We start from the raw sequence: 19,345 nt of genomic DNA, 5'->3' as shown, positions 1-19,345 counted from the left end.
AAAAAAAAAAAAAAAAAAAAAAAAAAAAAAAAAAAAAAAAAAAAAAAACCTTAATGTAACACACGCAAATAAACCTTCAAGTAAACAACCGTCAGTAGATATTATCTATGTAAGTATATATATAACAGTAAATATTTTACGTAAATACTGTCGAACAATATGAACAATGATTAAATGCTGCTTTGATCACTAACAATGTAGTATCTTACATGTACTGATGAACGATACAACAGTAATTTACATGTCCGATTCTTTTGAATTTGTACAACATTAGTAGATAGATATTATTTGCATATGACCCATTTATCCTTTGAAATGGAAGATTAAAATCTCCATAATCCCACCTTTTAAGAGAGCAATAAAGAAAACTTTCACCCATTACTTGTTAAAAATCCAAATTAACGAGTTTGAGCATTTTAATTTCATAAAAAAGAAGAAAAAGTGATCAAAACATGTTTACTCAAACCAGTCGAAGGGCCTACTTGAAAACTGAAATGGAAACAGTGAACTACTCTTCATAATTGAAAAGAAAACAACGAAATTTCCAAAAAAAAACTACCAAAATAGTTTATCGAATCTCAAGTCAAATGCAAACAGCAAAGTAGTTTTTGACCTAAGAATTATGAAGGATCAATACGGTGTCGTGTCGTTTAATGATAGGACGAGCGAGTGGGGAAGAGAGCATTAAACTTGAGGACTTTTTCCACATGAACTAATGAAACACCATTTTAACTAGAAATTGTAACATTTTCTTTACAATAAATGTGCAGCAAAAGCCACCATGAGTCAAGAAAACTACCAAAATATAGCAATGATATCTACCTATACAAAGGTCATAGCCCTATTTTAACTATCTTCAACAATTGATATATATCCATATGTTGCTATCTGAGAAGTTTTGTTACCATAATGACAATGTCAAGCTGAGATCAACAGAGCTCTAACCTCGTTGTCAAAAAGGCAACCACTCCATGAGTCGGTATTCGCTACGTATTTACAAAGCACAATATTGATGAAAGAAATGGCAGCGCAGGAGGGCGAAGAGCCAACCTGGGAACAAAATTGCCTTGTGCTCAGCTGTTATAAGCATAAACCAGAGGAGTTTTAAGTTTGCATACCGTCGAGAATGCTACTATGCCATTTTATTAAGAGATTCGGAAACTTACCGTGAAGGAAGTCTATGATCTGATTTTCACATTCGCACCTCTTCAGGTATTCGACCGAATTAACCAATTAGGCTTGTCTGGCACTACCTTCTACTAAAAACATAATATGGTCTCACTTTGCCTTAACCGAACTTCGTTCTTTCATGGCTTCCTTCTCTATTTTTCTCTTTTCAGCATCAGCCTGTCTTTCGTTTTCTTCTCGAGACTTCTTGAACATCTTAACAAAGACTATCAAAATTTGAGTCACTGCAAGGAAAAAGCCAACAAATTCATTAGCATGTGTTCGAAGCAAATTTCCATAATGTAGGAATATTGAGACAAAATCTCAATCCAAGAAGTATTAGAGGAGGAGCTGCTTTCCCACGTTCAAGAGGTCACAATTCAAGTCGCTACTAATTAATTATTGAAAGTGATGGAGAACAGGAACTACTTGTCCATAAAGTTTTAAGGAACATAACTTCACAAACTCTGCTAGAGAGAGCTTCATGAGCTGTGCTTATTGTCATGCTCATTGTCCAACAGGCCACACTTATTTACCAAAGGGACACTTTTTAGTGTACCTTTTATTTCAAGAAAAGAGGGGAACTTTCAAGGATGCTTCAAAAATTGTCCAAGAATGGAGCATTACAGCAATAGAAGAACGCCCAAAAACCAGAAACTTTTCTTACGAGTATAAGATCAAGCTTTGGATCGTGATTGGGATCTCAAGGGAGGAAATCAATGTGGGGATGAAAGACCTCAAACGTGCTTTGAAAAATTACTTTGCCAAATAGAATATCACGTGAATAAAATTCAAGAAAAAAAAACATCCAAACCAAGAAAATGAGATTGACACAACCCCAAGCGAAGATGAGGATACAAATTCTCATGCTAAGACGAAGGAAAGTCGCTTGAGGAACTAGACCATTGACTGAAGCATGTTTTCATTCAAGCACTTTCTCGTCCTATTCTTATTTTCTTTTTAAAACTTAAAGGACCATTTTTTAGGAGGGATGGAATTTATGTGGTAGGATTAGTGGTTAATCTTGGGTAATCCTGGGTTAATTCTTTTTAGTATCCTTTTGGTACTTTTAATACTTAGTTTGCCTTCTCATGTATTCGATAACTTTGATGCATAATAAAGATTGTGATTAGGTTCTTAGAAAGAATTCTTCTTCAATCTCTTAGGCTTTAATATTTTTACTCTTCTGTATTCTAGTTTTAGTTTTAAAGTCCAACCGTGGCGTTACTTTGGGACAAGCTTAAGTTGTCCATCCCCTTTAAATAAGACCATCAGCCTTTGAATTTGGTTGGATTTTCTATTGAATAAAGTCTTGAAGCATTATTTCCCAACAATATGGAACTTCCCCATCATTTGCATGCCACTCAGCAGTTGCCATCTGGGTGCCTATGCAACTCTTTGCACAGAGATTAAAGATAACAAGCTGATTGAACACTCATCTCTGTCTACTCTTTAGTACTCAGCACTTCCAATCCAGTAGAGATGTTCGCTTATCAAACATTAGGAAATTTTTAAAAAGGCGAAAAAGAAAAATTTTAACCTATGTTACTGCTGCTAAGACAACCTTTATCTTAGGAAAATTTTCACCCACCTGTATGTAGGGCTAAATTTTTGTTGTTACTGACCTGACCCAGCACATACATACACAGTTGTGCATTAAATTACAATGGATTAAGACCATGGATTATATAATCTTAAGTAGTTCTGATATGAACCAAGACATCAATCAGACAATATAAACTTCAAGGAAAATGTGAAAAAAATGTGGTTCAAATTATCACAAAATGTTGCAATTCATGTCATATTAAAGAAGAATCAAACTTCATTCATTCTTAAATGGTTACAAATTTTCGATGGATGATAATTTAGAGTTATGGTATTTCATTAATACAATTCTAGACTTTTTATTCACTTTAAGGTTATATTTACAATGGTGGCTAATTATGGTCATAAAGTATACATAGTGACTAATTATGGTCATAAATTATGAAAGTTACAACTCTTGGAATGCCTTATGAAAGGTTATGGGTTAAGGGCTAAGTTTCTTTCGCAATTTTATGTAGTTTATGTTGCATGTTTAGAATCATTTGACTTGACATGATCAATTTTGCTTGTGGAATGATTTGAATCTCAATCAAGTGTTTTTGCCTTAACTTGAGATATTTGATCAACAAGGTAATCCGAATTTTACTTTTCCTTTGAGTGATTCTTTATCATTAGGGCTAAGTGTTCTTACCTTTCCTTTAGCCAAGGGCTAAGTTTCTTTGCAATTCTATATAGTTTAAGTTGCATGTTTAGAATCATTCAAGCTTGATACGATCGATCTTGTTTGTTGAGTGATTCAAATCTCAATCAAGTGTTCTTGTCTTGGAGATATTTGATCAACAAGGTAACCTGAATTTTACTTTCCCTTGGAGTGATTCTTATCATTAGTGCTAAGTGTTCTTACCTTTCCTTTAGCCGAGCGCTAAGTTTCTTTGCAATTCTATATAGTTTAAATTGCATGTTTAGAATCATTCAAGCTTGACATGATCGATTTTGTTTGTGGAGTGACTTGAAATTTAAACAAGTGCTCTTGATTGAGATATTCGATCAACAATGGAATCCAACTCTTACTTCACTTGTCGTTATTCCTTATCAAGTTCTCTCGTGGGAAAGTAGTTATGAGGCTAGTTTTGGTTGAATTTTGTTAACCTTGGTTAAGTGGTGTAATAAATGATTTTCAGTTGCAATTAGTTTCAGCTTGGGCTGGCTTTTTTTATCTCACACTTCAACCTGGATTTTCCATCTGGAATATTTTTCTCATTTTACCATGTGCTTAAAAGATTATGCATTGAAATATAAAATTCACAAGACCTTGCTCAAAGGGGCACCGAGCTGGATCCTCGCCGAAGTACTGGGATAGCGAATCTGCGTTTCTCCCCTGACATAACAAAATGTCAGCTTTAGAGGGGGAGCCAGAAAACTATCTGGAATGGTTTTTTTTTTTTTTTTTTTTTTTTAATAGAAAAGGACTCACCACTTCAGAATATAAGGAAATAAGTGCCCTTACTTCAGCTTCAGCCGTATCAAGAAAAATCTTCAGCACCTGAAAGGAGTAATAAAAACACTTGGAACTTTCTATAACGAAAGAAAGATGATTAAACTAATAGGGAAAGAACATTAAATTGAGGACAAAACCTAGTATGCCTAATTCCTACAACCAAACTAAGTTCATGATGAAAAGATCTACGCACTGATATAGAAGAAATTAAAATTTACGCCAATGTTCAGGGTCAAATGCAGATTCCTCATGGAGCTAACGCTATCAAATTGATATAAAAGTCATTAGTGCAGACTAAATATGATACTGGGGTTTCCGTCACTGGGAGAAGAAGCAACCAGATTCCTAGCAAAGAACCAAATGAACATTAAATTTCACACCTTCTGGAAACCAATAGAGATAGCACCGTCATTTTCTGAAGCAGTTAGCTCTTGCTCCATCTTTTCAAGACCTTTACTCACTGCTTGCATTTCCTCAGCCAATGCTTTCAATTGAATCTAGTTTTACAAAATTCAATTACATTAGATAAAAATTACAAATGAAAGGGAATCTTATCCACAGATTATTCATATTTCCGAAAATAACATACCTTAGAGGCAGCTTCTAAATGAACAAGGTCCTTGTCAAAATCAAGTAATTCCGCCATTTTTTCTGCAATGAGCTTTTTTTTTTTTTTNGGGGGGGGGGGGGGGGGTGATAATCAATATAAAAGAAACAATTTAATTATATTGTAGTGCACGTACAGACAAAATATATCCAGATTCCTACCTTACACAAATAATGCATCAAAGTCATTTTGTTGTTTCTTGCCCGAGTGTCAGACAATTTAAGGAGGCTGTCCAACTTAAAACCTATAGCAGAGCCTGCAATGTGACAAAGATAAACAAAAAAAAAAAAAAAAATCAAATGCATTAGACCAGCAAGCAAAGCCTGAAGCCTGATTCCTCCTCACTTCACATTGACGCATGCTGCCAAGCTTGGACTAAACGGTTTACTCGATTCATTAATTGGAGAAATTTATAAGTGATCACTCTAGTTCGAAAGAAATAAAAATAAAAAATTGACGACAGATAACTAGTCGTGTTAGTCTTTCAAGCTCGTCTATCACATCTTCAAGAATGTTTTTTATCAGTGGCAACAAGGGTGAGACATCTACCTCGAGCAGTGCCCTGGTTTAACGCATTTCCCAGTGTCAGAATTGTTTGCATTATCTGACGCAATTTTGCAGATTCTTTGACCTGTTGCTTTAAATTACAAAATAAATATGGACTCGGATATGATTGAGATGGTCACTTTGAAAACACTAATAAGTGAAAGAGTACCTCTCTTGTAGCATCATTTATTGTGTTCAAGTTGTATCTCAAATCATTCACCTAACCAAGATAAGAACTAAAACTGTTTACTACAAGTAAATAGCATAAAAGTTCACGTGACATAATTTGATATTATACCTGACTAGAAAAGGTTATTTTGAAAGCAAACACTCGTAACTTGGACTCTATTCGTGGGACCTTCATTAGCTCAAGAAAAAACTGAAAGGGAATGAACTAGCATGAGCTTCAGAAACTTTATTGGGGCTTATGCATATTAGGGAGATAGAAGCAATTGAAGTACCTGCTCGCACTTTCCTAGCATTTGTCTGTCACCTGTATAATTCTGTAATATGTACATGTACCATTTGCAGGAAAAAGAAAACAATTAAAAGTATATATTGCTTTGATCTATTCAACTAAACTAGAAATGTAAATCAGCAAACGATAACATATTACTCAATATATGAAAGAAACAAAAATACCAAAACCGACTTTACCACATCTCTTTACTTAATACTGATATCGTCCAAAAAAACTACTGCTAGTACAGGATGAAAAATATGGGGAGTCCTTGAAGGGGAAAAAAGGTAGATACGCTGCTTCGTATATGCAATACATTATTTACATTAAATAAGAAAATAATGTCCTAAATATATGCCAGGCAAAACTTTCCTAATAATGGGCTTAAGGCTCCCAAGAACATAACAGGGAAAAAAAAATAACAAAAAACAAATATAGCTGCTCCTTTGCTTTAGCCGCTAGATGTAAAGCTCCTTTATTATCAAAATTCTAAACCATGTCCCACTAATGATTGGTAGAGCCATTTTAATTGATATTGCAAGTCCTATCCAAAACTTAGCACATATGAATAGACTCATAACTCATCAGAACTGCAAAACCTACCATGGGAAAAAAGGAACCGGCTTGGGTAAGAGCAACCCTCACATATTTAATAGACTATAACTAGATAACTTATCCGAACTTTTTAATTCCTACACATGAATATCATAACGACAAAGGTTCACTGTATTCAACATTGAGAAACCCCCAAAGTTTTGGAATGGCAATGTGCAGCAATATGTACAGTGAAAGAGGAAGCCGGGACGGAAGTACCTTCAACGTTTCCATCTCTTCCCTGGTAGGACAAAACTTGATGAGATTCTCAACCTGGTCAATATCAAGAGCAGAAGAATCCAATGCAAGAACTGAATTCTGCAAGAAGTAAACTAAATTAGTGGAGAGATGTCAAAGGCTTAGAATGGAGACAATCAATATCCTTCTAACAAAAAACAAAACAAAAAAGGAAAAGAGTATACTGATATTTAAAAATGACCCTACAAATTTAACCTGGAGTCTGAATTGTGTTATTAAGAAAATGTGGCATTTTCATTGATAAGATGAAAGATTATATCCAAAATCTATTTAAAGTTCAACCCATCTACTGAGAAAGCAAACTATGAAACATAATGGAAAGAATATCACTTACTATCATATCCGGTAAGGGAATCTTTATTTTTGAGAGCATTATTTCACAGTTATATGCTCTTCGCAGGTCAATCTGACAAAATGACACAGAACCACATCACAAATTTGACCCAAAATAAATAAATAAAGGGAGGAAATTGACCAAATGCTCCTTGCCAACCTCACCTCCTTGAATTCCATGAATCAAAATCATGAGAAAGAAGTATGAAACAAGAAGAATGATGCTGAGGAAGAATAAGAAAGAATGGAAAATGACTAACCAGTTGCACTTTTTCCGGTTTGTTGATATTGGAACCACGTCGTCCTCCACCTTTACTACCACTCCCATCAGAAGCAGAGGCTGCTGAGAATAGACTTTCAAGTTCAGAGATGTCTATTTCTGGGGCCCTATAAGACCATTATTCGGAATGAGACTTATAGGAAATTCCATGCAATGCAACCCAAAAATAATGAGACAGCCAAGATGATATGAGTGATGGTAGAAAGTATGGGACAACAGCTAACAGAAAAAGCAACCAGAAAATACAAAACAGAGAACCTAGAATAGGTTCCAAAAAGAAAGTGCACAACAAGATTTATCTTTTTCGGAAATGGATAGATCAAAGCATATCAATAAACCTTTTATTTTTCTGTTCATCAGGATCAAATTAGGAGGATTTCATTAATAATATAAATTCGCTATTGAATAAAGTACAGGCTCTACAGTCTAAAAAAACATGGATCATCCAATCAGTAGAAAACTCAAAAATTCATTCATAGTGCACCTTGATTGATTTTCCTGCTTTTGTGAATCAGCCCACAAACTGCCTTGCATTGCTCGAGTAACTTTTACCCAGTGCAATGGTTTTAAAGTGGTTTTTTTTGGAGCATTTACAACTCCAGTAGCAAGACGGCCTCTTCCTTGAGTTGTTGACCCTAGAGAAGCTTTGCCTCTTCCAACAGAAGGAGGAGGTGGTGGTGGTACATTTGGCCCTCTTGATCCGGGGGGAGGGGGTGGCATTGGTGTAGCACCATGACTTGACGGAGGGTGAGCATTAGAGGACTTTGCCGGTGGAGGAGGTGGAGGAGGTCTAGTTGGTTTAGTACCATGACTTGGTAGCTCAACACTGGGAGGTCTTGGTGGTGGAGGAGGTGGAACCGGTGCACCGCGATTTGATTGTGGAGGTGGAGGTGGAGGTGGAGGAGCACCAGAAAGTTTAGGAGGCGGAGGCGGAGGCGGAGGAGCACCAGAAAGTTTTGGAGGCGGAGGCGGAGGCGGAGGAGCACCAGAAAACTTTGGAGGCGGAGGCGGAGGCGGAGGAGCACCAGAAAGTTTTGGAGGTGGAGGCGGAGGTGGAGGAGCACCAGAAAGTTTTGGAGGTGGAGGTGGAGGTGGAGGAGCAACAGAAAGTTTTGGAATTGGAGGCGGAGGTGGAGGTGGAGGTGGAGGTGAAGGTGGAGGAGCACTAGAAGATTTTAGAAGAGGAGGGGGAGGTGGAGGTGGAGGTGAAGGTGGAGGAGCACTAGAAGATTTTAGAAGAGGAGGGGGAGGTGGAGGTGGAGGTGGAGGAGCGCTAGAAGATTTTAGAAGCGGAGGCGGAGGTGGAGGTGGAGGTGGAGGTGAAGGTGGAGGAGCACTAGAAGATTTTAGAAGAGGAGGGGGAGGTGGAGGTGGAGGTGGAGGAGCGCTAGAAGATTTTAGAAGCGGAGGCGGAGGTGGAGGTGGAGGTGGAGGTGAAGGTGGAGGAGCACTAGAAGATTTTAGAAGAGGAGGGGGAGGTGGAGGTGGAGGTGGAGGAGCGCTAGAAGATTTTAGAAGCGGAGGCGGAGGTGGAGGTGGAGGTGGAGGTGAAGGTGGAGGAGCACTAGAAGATTTTAGAAGAGGAGGGGGAGGTGGAGGTGGAGGTGGAGGAGCGCTAGAAGATTTTAGAAGCGGAGGCGGAGGTGGAGGTGGAGGTGGAGGTGAAGGTGGAGGAGCACTAGAAGATTTTAGAAGAGGAGGGGGAGGTGGAGGTGGAGGTGGAGGAGCGCTAGAAGATTTTAGAAGCGGAGGCGGAGGTGGAGGTGGAGGTGGAGGTGAAGGTGGAGGAGCACTAGAAGATTTTAGAAGAGGAGGGGGAGGTGGAGGTGGAGGTGGAGGAGCGCTAGAAGATTTTAGAAGCGGAGGCGGAGGTGGAGGTGGAGGTGGAGGAGTACCAAAAGATTTTGGAACTGGAGGCGGAGGTGGAGGAGGAAGTGGAGAACTGGAGGAATTAGAAATAGGTGGAGGTGGACCAACAACTTGTGGAGGGGGAGGAGGAGGGGGAGGTGGGGGTGGAGGAGCACCCGAAGTTTTAGGAACAAGCGACAGTGAATGAGTCAAAGAGGCTTCAACAGGATTGGTACCAGTAGTATATTGAGGTGGAGGTGGAGGTGGAGGTGGTGGAGGGGGTCTCCCATGCATTGTTATGGTAGTCAAATTTGAACTGATGGAAGTTTCTACATGAGGTTCATTATGAGACAGGGAAAAAGGTGGCGGCGGCGGTGGTGGTGGAGGAGGAATTACTTCAACAGTGGGTGTCATTTTATTTGAGACAAGTTCCCCACTAGCATTAGTTGATGGTAGATTAGATGGAGGCAACAGTGGCGATGACATCAAAGAAGAACTTATAGGAGGGATTGAGGAGCCAAAAGAAGTTAATGGAGGTTCTTTATTCGAAGATATCTCATCTTGAAATTCATCAAAAAGTTGAGGAGACTCTGATGAAATATTCACTTCATTAGCACCAATCTTGTCGGACAATAATTCAGAAGAATGTACCGTAGCTGGAATTGTAAAATTGGTAGAAGTTGAATCAACCACAGGCCTTGTAATAGTATCAAATACTTCATCTAAACTATCGGCAGTGCTAGATGTATTATTTTCCTCTTCAGAATCCACTGGTGAGGAGTATGAACTTGTTTTATTTTGCAATCTTGACAATTCCTTCACATCACTCAAGGCAGAAAGATTCTTGAGTAGCCACAAGGCAGCATCATCATTGTTATCAATCCACTCAACACCACTAAAAAGTTCTTGAACCCTGGAAAAAGCTTCAATTGGTAATCCACCTTTCTCTTCACCATTCAAAATTGTGGTTGGAGCCCTTGGAGGGGAGATGCTTTCCATCTCTCCAAACAGAACCTAATTTAAAAGCAATTAATTGGATGAACAGCCGAAGAGAAAAAATAAATCATTAAATCAGAGTTCTTGGGACATTTATCTCATATGGTAATAAATAGTAAAAGCAACAAACTTGGTATTGAGATTCTCCAAATGACTGTCCAAACTCACCTCAGCTCGAAAGCCTTTTGGATAACGCTCCTTTGAATCCCAAAGAATGTCCAAATTTTCAGAGGTTAGCATCAGTATGTTTGATCGAATAAACGCTGTATTGAACATAATACGAAACATCATAACTTCCCTTTCTTGTTCTGGTTCCAAATGTGAACACTCCAACACTACATCTCCTTGAACCAAACACTGAACGTCTATTTTAATCACATCGCACTCTGCCTGCAATCAAAACATCCATCTTTTCATGGTTTACATATCTAAAGTATATGAGGTCACAAAATCAAAGTAGAAAATCAGTACCTGATGGTAGTGACGGAGGGCCTTGTTCTTCTTGGGCATAGAGAAAATCATCTGCGTGGAAAGCCCACCCTTACTAAAAAGATTCCTCCCAAAAATACGAACAACTGGTCTGCAGCCATTCTGAGAATCAAAACCCGGAATGCCACGAAGAATTACACAATCTAAAGAAAGCGCTCGCTCAGGTGGTGGCCACTCAGAGACTATATTTCTCCTTGCAACATATTGCAAGTAGCGGAGCTGAGATGGGAAAGGATTTAATGGTGACAAGAGCTGCAAAAACCCTTTGGGAGCTTCTCGATGAACAATTTCAAGAGTTTTCCTCTCACCACTGTGCAGTTTTCTAAATATCAAAAAGCTAGCCAAAAGGAATGCTAACAGTGGCCAACCTCCCCTCTCACAGTGGAGAAGAATGACATTTTGTTGGTTACCTAGCAGAAGCCAACTTTCACAAACATGGAGGAAGTGCTGTATTAACGACAGCGGTAGAAGCGGGCAACCTTCATATTGTCGAGGATAATCCATCACAGTGACATCATACTCGCACAACATTTGTGAAAATTGGCTCCGTTTCTCCCCTTCACGAAAATTAAAAGCAAGAAAAGAGGACTCCGGGAATTCTTCATGTAATTCGTTTATGATTTCGTGCAGATATATTTGGTACATATCATCAGGCAATACTTCAGTAGAAAAGCACGAGTCAAAAACTGCACAAACTCATGAAATTGACAACCAAATGAGGAACTATTAAGCCAAAGTTCATAATAAAGTGGCAAATTAAGATTTTCACTCACTATATACTCGTTCAACAAATTCCAGCAACCCATCCGGGGGCCTTCTGTAAAAGAATCTACTGAGGAGAGACATTTCGATGAAATGAATTCACATATGAGCATACACCACAGAACTAAGAGCTGCAAGATAAGAAACAGAAATCGGAGTTTAATTTTTCCCAATCGCACAAGAAATCATCAACCGTTAGACAATTTCTTCAAGAACATCCATAGAAACAAACTAACGCCAAACAATCCTAGTCCAATTCTCCATCATCTTTCTTTAAACTTCAATCAAAGGCAAATTTTCCACTGAGAAACGAAAAATTGTACAAATCTTACAAAATGCGCACTCAGTGGAGCGAGAAGACATGCTCCTCGTTTCTCGATTTCGAAACAAGAAAAATAAATCACGATAGCAAAATGTTACTCCGTTTTCGATATCTGAAGCGATAAAAAGTACGAAATGAAAGGAGAATCGGGAAGAAATGCGGCAAAGAATATTCGTAGGGGATCAAAATCAAGAAAGAGAAGCAGAAAATAGAAGAAATTAAAGAGAGGAAGAGGGAAACCTGGGCGCGAAGAGCGAGCGAGCGGTGGAAGAACGAGGGAGAATTGGGAGATTTTGAGAATTTGAAAGTAGAGAGAAAGAGAGAGGACCCCACGCCGCCGCAGCCACAACTCCGCCTCCCCTTTCTACTCTCACACTTCTATTTATCCACCCGATTTGGGCGCTGTCGGAAAATCTAATCATTTTACATTTTTTTAATTTTTAAAAAGTTTAATAATACTTTTTAATTTTTTAAAATTTTAATAATACTTTTAATTTTTTTAAAAAAATCTAACAAATATAATTTCTTTTTTTAATATTATTGTTTAAAAAATACCAATAAACCATTTATATTTATTTTTAATTTTCAAAATTTTCGTTAATATTAAAAAAAAAAAAAAACTTTAAAAAACATTTTTAAATGTTTTGTAAAAAAATTAAAAACTATATTTACCCTTATATTTGTCAACTTCTTCCTACCCAATGTTATATAGTATGAGTCATTGTTGTGACTCTCTTGCTTACTTATATAACGTCTCTTTCAAAAATCTCTCTCTGCCCTCGTTTTCTAAAACCTTCTCTTAAACCGAGGTCAGAGGCTCAAGCGTACGTCGCTTGCCCGTAAGCTACGTAAGAACGAATTGGCTTAGCTCACTTGTCGTTGAAAAGTGAGTGCCAGACAATTGCAAGTCCGCTGCCATCAAAAGTGCGATTGTGACAAAATAATAATACTCATGAACCTTTATAATAATATAAAAACATATGTAGATGATTTATGAGGTGTCGATAATGATTTTTATTTATATATTAATTCTAATAAATTTTTAATCCTTTTAATGTTATTTTTAAAATTTATAGTTTTATATCGACCGTAAAAATTTATATAGTTGGTGAATTTTTTTTTACATGATGTTTCAAGGTAAAATCTTTTGGGGTTAAAACATTGAATTTACTCCGATCAAACTCCGGCGAGAAAATTCATCCTCTCCGATGATATTTTTCCACGTGAAATTACAAGCAAACACGTGGTTTCGGCCTTCTAATTTTCAATCGGCGGAGTCGCCGGCGAACCTGCTGCCTTTTTCCAGATTTTTCTTCTTTTTTTTTAATTATTTATTATACACAAAATTACTAAATTACCCCTTCAATTTGGGCTTGTAAGCCACGTGGTTTTGGGCCTCTTAAGATCCAATTGGTGGAGTCGCTGGCGAAGCTGTTGCCCTTTTCCAGATTTTTCTTCTTTTTTTTAATTATTTATTATACACAAAATTACTAAATTACCCCTTCCGCTTTTAATTTCTTTTTTTTTTCCCTTATTTCCATCTTTTATTTACATTAATATCTTTTATTTTTAATTGTATTCTTCTAAAAAAGAAATATCCTTTATTTATTTATTTATTTATTTTTATATATATATAGACAATCATTTTGAACCAAAGATGTCCATTTTACTCATCTGGAACGGAGGGGATATCCCATTTAGACGGGGAGAGGGTGGGGAACATTTTTTTCTTCTTTAGATAAATGGGGTCGGGGATGGGATTATATTCTCCGTCCTCCTTCCCGCTCTATTTCATTTAAATATATTTACAACGCATATTAAAATTTCACACCGGCATGATGTTGACCACTATACTTCAAAACTTAAATTTTGAGTTATGTTATCTAAAGAGATTTCATTCACATTGCATATATTTAAAGGTATTGAAAAGGGTAATAGATTAAAGTGAATTGTAGATTTTGAACGAGGTGGAAAGATGACATGGCACCTCAATTTCAAGTTCGGGGACATCTTGATCTTGCGACACCTCAAAGCTTTAAGTTAGAGTTGTGTTTTAGAGAGAGGTTTAGATTAGATCGAGATAAGGTACGTCATGAAAACATTACCTCTACCTTTACTAAAGAAGAAATTGCATGAACTTTCTAACCATGTAGGTTCACATCAAGTGGCTTTTCCGTCAATGTTATCTTTACTATCAGATAGACGAGTCTTCTAAGGTTGTGCCAAGTCAGCATTGTTCAAGCATGTGACCATGGACAACAAGTAAAAAGGGGTCTGGAACGGGCGTGCGACTCCAGGACATTCGTCATGCAATTACAGGCAACACACCTTGAACAAGCATGACTATAACACCAAGTCAGCATTGTCCAATATTCACCCGGACAAGCCTAAGCTAAGACCTTGACACGTGTCTTGAGGTAATGGAGCCATGTGGGGGAAGCCCACACTCCACCCCTAATAGCCCACAACACCATGATTGAAGGCAATACACCCCTCAAACACAAGTACAAAACATAAACAGACGTGTTGCCCACAAAGTGTTCGACGAAATGTCAACAAGAACTATGAATTAAAATTTCTTTGGGCTTGAACTCGCCCTTACTTCTATGCACGACCCACCAATATTTCTCAAAAGAAAATGGGAAAAATGGTGAAGAATGATTGATTAGAGGCTGAATTAAAGAAGAAAACAAAGAGAAAGTGGGGCTGTCATGGTGTGTTTGATAGTCACATGGCGAGTGATTGGATTGGCGTTGGCGTTGGCGCAGTGAGCACATGGTGTGCGCCATTTTTTGGCCGCTCCTTTAAATATCTCAACCGTGACAGCTGCGCTAACGCCAAATCCCATGTCTCTAATAATTCCAATACAAATTGAGGATTCATTATTTGGAGCATTTTTATTGAATTTTATTATAAGTTCTTCTTTGAAAAAAAAAAAGTCATTTTTTAATCCTTATATTGAGATGACGGGTTGACTTTTAACCCTTATTATCCGGTGATTTTGGACGACAAATTAGCTAGTTGATGTAAGACACATGAGTTTGGTCAACGAATATTTAGAAAATTCGAGATTTATTAGATGTCACTGTATTCCCTATACTTCTCCATTCAGGTTGAGGTAAATTTGTTTGTTAACCGACAACACAATTTTTTAAAATATAATTTATATTGAAAAAATGAGAATTATCGGTTAAATTTTTTTAGAACCAGTATTTTTGTTAAAAATATATGAGAATGGAAGAAAATTTGTCAGACTTAATTTCCTGACCAAATAATGCTCAGGATCTCACTTAAGTATCCTCGTTAGAAGAGCACAAGCAAAAGTCCATCGACACCTCAAACTCCTTCGCTCCTTGAGACACCTAATCCTCACGCTCATCACCCTGTTATTGCTGCTCAAGAAAAAAGAGTTTCAGTCGCCTCTCTGGGTAAAAACAGTTGAAGACAAGGATTCAACTTTTATCTGGTGGGACAAAAAAATGTGGGAACTCGATCCCTATTAAGAATCTAGTTCCATGAATTGAAATAGGATGCAGGGTCTCCTAGTTAGAAGAGCACAAGCAAGTCTCCTCGACACTTCAAACTCCTTCGCTCCTTGAGACGCTTGAACGTCAAGCTCATCACCCTTGTACGGCTATTCATCCTCTGGGTTCAATAAAAAAGAGTTTCGGCCGCCCCCTAGATAAAAACAGTTGAAAACAAAGATTCAATGTTTATTCAGTGGGACAAAAAAGGTGGGAACCCAATCCCTATTCCGGGAGTTGAAATAGGATGCAAGGCCTGAGACCGGGACTAGGACTGGCAAGGCTTCCTTGTACCGTCCTTTCTCCGTCCTGCCCCGTGAACATCACCCTATAAGCTTAATCTTTTCAATTACCCCTAATTATTATTATTATTATTATTATTATTATTATTTTGAATTCAAATTTATTATTCCACATTTCCACGTGACATCATTAAAAAAGACTCACGCAATAAGCAATAGGAGATGTGGATGTGATTGAATTGAAGTTTTTTGAATTATAAAATTTGAATTTCAAATATTTAAAATAATAATAATAATAATAATAAATTCCCCCTAAAATTATACAAAATATCCACAAAATTAAATTATAATTCTTCAACTTTAATATATATATATTTTTTAAATTAGGACTTTTCCATTTAAATAAATGGTATAAATTAAAATAGGGTATTATTGGTAAAAATTGAAAAATAAAATTGAAAAATAAGTGTGACATAATTTACTATTTAATTTTAAATATTAAATTATTAAAATTATTATTACCATTCATTTGAACTCAAATAATATTATTTAGTATCCAACGAGCATTTTTAAGAATAATTTCAAAATTTTAAGATTAAAATAAAAAAAAATTTAAAGGGCAAAATTGTAATAAAATATTAATATTATTTTTTTATTTAGCATAATAAATATTAGGATGAATATAAAAAAGATCACCTAGAAAAGAATATTATTAATATTTTTTTACAAATCTTCCACCAAAAACCAATTAAATATTTTTAAAAACTAACAAAAATAACCAATAAATATTATTATTTTTTTTTTATTTACTCCCATTTAAAAGTATCGTCACAATTTACGATTTTAGAAATAAATTTAGAAAAATAATTTTAGGATTTTAGGAATAAATTTAGAAAAATGATTTAAATATTTTAGAAAAACATACTACTTTTATAAATACCCCTCCACCCTACTTAGTTTATCATCCCAATAAATCTCAAGCAGTAGTTTCTGCATAGTGTTTTTGTAAATTTCTTCTCGATTGGCCTTAATAAAGTGTACGAGTGTTTTCGACAGAGCGTTGTGTTCAACAAAATATTGAAAATATTTATAAATAAAAATGAAAATAGGGTGACAAATAATACTTTTAATATAAGGTTAAAATTAAATTTTCTCAATAACAATCAAACCAAAATTTTTTTAATTAATTAAATATAAAATAAAATAAAATATAATTAAATTATAAGATCTAGAAGTGGCAAAAATGTAATTAATGAAGAATTGATGAGCCTTTGTTGTTAAGCAAATGTATTTTAATTTAATTTTATTGCAATATTTTGTTGGAAAAATTGATTAAGGAATGAATTAATTGTATTATTTTGAAAGCTAAGTTTTGTGGGGCTCTCCACATTGAGGTGTTTTTGAAAAGTTGCTTACAAAATAATTAAAAGAAAAAGGGTTTGGTGGATTTGTTTAAAATTGCTAAGTTGTATTAAATGATGAAAAGATTCAATTCAAAAGTGTAGTGTCTATTGAGTGTGTTCCAACTTTCGTAGTTGTGACGTTTGGAATCGGTTTCGTTTTAATTGTCACCGTCCATGTTCAAGATTCGGCACTTGATGGCTTTGGTGTTCCCGTGTGTCCCTGCGATATGGTCGCGTTACTTCTCGTTTCTCTTTTAAGAGTGAAGACTATCTACACATTCCAATACGGGAAGACTAGCTTCGTAGATCAACTGTAACAACTCAAGCCCACTACTAGTAGATATTGTCCGTTTTGGCTTGTTATGTATCGCTGTCAGTCTCACGGTTTTAAACGCGTCTACCAGGAAGAGGTTTCCACACTCGACCGTTTTGTCCCCCTCTCCAACCAATGTGAGATCTCACAACCCACCCTCCTTGGAAGCCCAACGTTCTCGCTGGCACACCGCCCGATGTCTAACTCTAGTACCATTTGTAATAGCCTAAACTCTCTACTAACAGATATTGTTCGCTTTGGCTTGTTACGTATCGCTGTCAACCTCACGGTTTTAAACGTGTCCACTAGGGAGAGGTTTCCACACCCTTATAATGATTGTTTTGTTCCCTTCTTCAACTGATGTGAGATCTCACAATCCACCCTTCTTGGGAGCCCAACGTCCTCGATGACACACCTCCCGATGTCTAACTCTGATACCATTTGAAACAGCTCAATCCCTCCGTTAGCAGATATTGTTCGCTTTGACTTGTTCGTATCGTTGTCAGCCTCATGGTTTTAAACGTGTCTACTAGGGAGAGGTTTCAACACTCTTATAATGATTGTTTTGTTCTCCTCTCTAACCGATGTGGGATCTCACAATCCACCCTCCTTGGGAGCCCAACGTTCTTGCTAGCACACCGCCTGATGTCTAACTCTGATACCATTTGTAACAACCTAAGCCCTACGTTAACAGATAATGTTTGCTTTGGCCCGTTATGTATCGTCATTAGCCTCACGGTTTTAAATGCGTCTACTAGGAAGAGGTTTCCACACTCTTATAACGACCGTTTTGTCCCCCTCTCCAACTGATGCGAGATCTCACAATCCACCCTCCTTGGGAGCCCAACGTCCTCGCTGGCACACCACCCCTTGTCTAACTCTAATACTATTTGAAACAGCCCAAGCCCTCCGCTAGTAGATATTGTCCGCTTTGACCCTTTATGAATTGTTGTCAGCCTCACGACTTTAAACGTATCTACTAGAAAGAGATTTCCACACCCTTATAATGACTGTTTCATTTCCCTCTCCAGCCGATGTAAGATCTCGCACCAACACGGGTCATTTCAGCATGTTTTGTCATCACTTACATTTTCGTAGAAAATCAAGGTCACTCAGTATAGGATTCCTCCAAACAAAATACGCTTAGCTTTGGAGTTTCTACGATTGAGCCACTGAAAATGAAGGTACATCTTGTTCGATTCAGCACCTAATGACCTCGACATTCCCTTGCATCTCCCAACATAGTCACGCTACTTACTTCTCGCTTCTCTTATAAGAGTGAAAACTATCCCCACAAACCAATGCAAGATCAACACGAGTCCTTTCAGTATGTTTTGTCCTCACTCACATACTTCGTAAGAAAATTCAAAAAATGTCACCCCAACAAAGTATGGATAATAACTTTCAGTTCTCGTAAGTTTTTCTTAGTTATTTTATCTTCAGGATCTCATTCAGATATGAAATCGATTCATTTATGTACCTATCATATAATCGAGTGTCACATCAATGCACTATAATTTATTCCATCGATGGAAATAATAAACTAATATTTTATATAATTTCTTGTGATTATATAAATAATATATGTATGTATTTTTGGGAACATACTAGGAGAGATTTGTACTTTTGGAGGCGGTACGGCACCGTTTGGTGAACATGCATGTGAGAGACACGCGTCTTGTAGTGGGAAGAGAATAGTTATTAATAAATAAATTAATTAATTAATAAATAAAAAGAAAAAAGAAAAAAGGAAAAAAAAGAGAGGTGTCGGTGAGGTACGTTTATAGATTCCAAAATATTTAAAGGGTTGCTGAAGGGAAGGGACAGGAATATTGGTATCCTTCATTATCGTCCTTTACAAGCTTTCCCAATCTCCACGCGCTTTCTTGGCGCGTGGCAATCTTTTATTATTATTAAATTTAAATCTTATTTTAATCGCCTTTCTTCTATTTTGACTTTCGTTCAAAGTTTATTTTAGCCTTTAAATTTTATATATAAAAAATATTTTCTTTTATTAATATTTAAATTAATAAAAATACTTTTAAACTTTGTAATTTATCTAATTTTTTTTTTAAAAAAAATCTAAAATATGCTCTAAAAAATAATCTTTGAAATTTTAAATATATATATATATATATATATATATATATATATATAT

The 19,345-nt window shown here is 36.6% G+C and overlaps 1 protein-coding gene across 4 annotated transcripts; it reads right to left on the bottom strand.

Moving 5' to 3' along the window:
- Positions 1-708: 708 nt before the first annotated feature.
- On the bottom strand, positions 709-12,089 carry LOC111464075 (formin-like protein 14). Of its 4 annotated transcripts, XM_023108145.1 has the most exons (20): positions 11,946-12,089; positions 11,395-11,514; positions 10,604-11,307; positions 10,301-10,522; positions 9,167-10,150; positions 7,773-9,097; positions 7,269-7,395; positions 7,010-7,081; positions 6,637-6,735; positions 5,825-5,866; positions 5,662-5,742; positions 5,533-5,583; positions 5,367-5,454; positions 4,979-5,073; positions 4,800-4,871; positions 4,591-4,707; positions 4,187-4,255; positions 4,024-4,090; positions 1,167-1,412; positions 709-1,077 (listed from the first exon to the last, which is right to left on the bottom strand). In XM_023108145.1, the coding sequence occupies exons 2-19, from the start codon at positions 11,465-11,467 to the stop codon at positions 1,279-1,281; spliced, it is 4,422 nt and encodes a 1,473-aa protein (XP_022963913.1). In that variant the 5' UTR covers positions 11,468-11,514; positions 11,946-12,089; the 3' UTR covers positions 709-1,077; positions 1,167-1,278. The 4 variants fall into 4 exon arrangements, with proteins under 4 accessions (XP_022963913.1, XP_022963910.1, XP_022963911.1 ...); XM_023108142.1 differs by having other exon boundaries at positions 7,773-10,150; XM_023108143.1 differs by having other exon boundaries at positions 709-1,050; positions 7,773-10,150.
- Positions 12,090-19,345: the final 7,256 nt, after the last annotated feature.

Source organism: Cucurbita moschata, unplaced genomic scaffold (genome assembly GCF_002738365.1).
Source record: "Cucurbita moschata cultivar Rifu unplaced genomic scaffold, Cmos_1.0 Cmo_Scf00029, whole genome shotgun sequence".
NCBI lineage: Eukaryota > Viridiplantae > Streptophyta > Magnoliopsida > Cucurbitales > Cucurbitaceae > Cucurbita > Cucurbita moschata.
The sequence above is the reverse complement of the archived record's forward strand: the minus strand, read 5'-3'. Positions and strand labels throughout refer to the sequence as shown.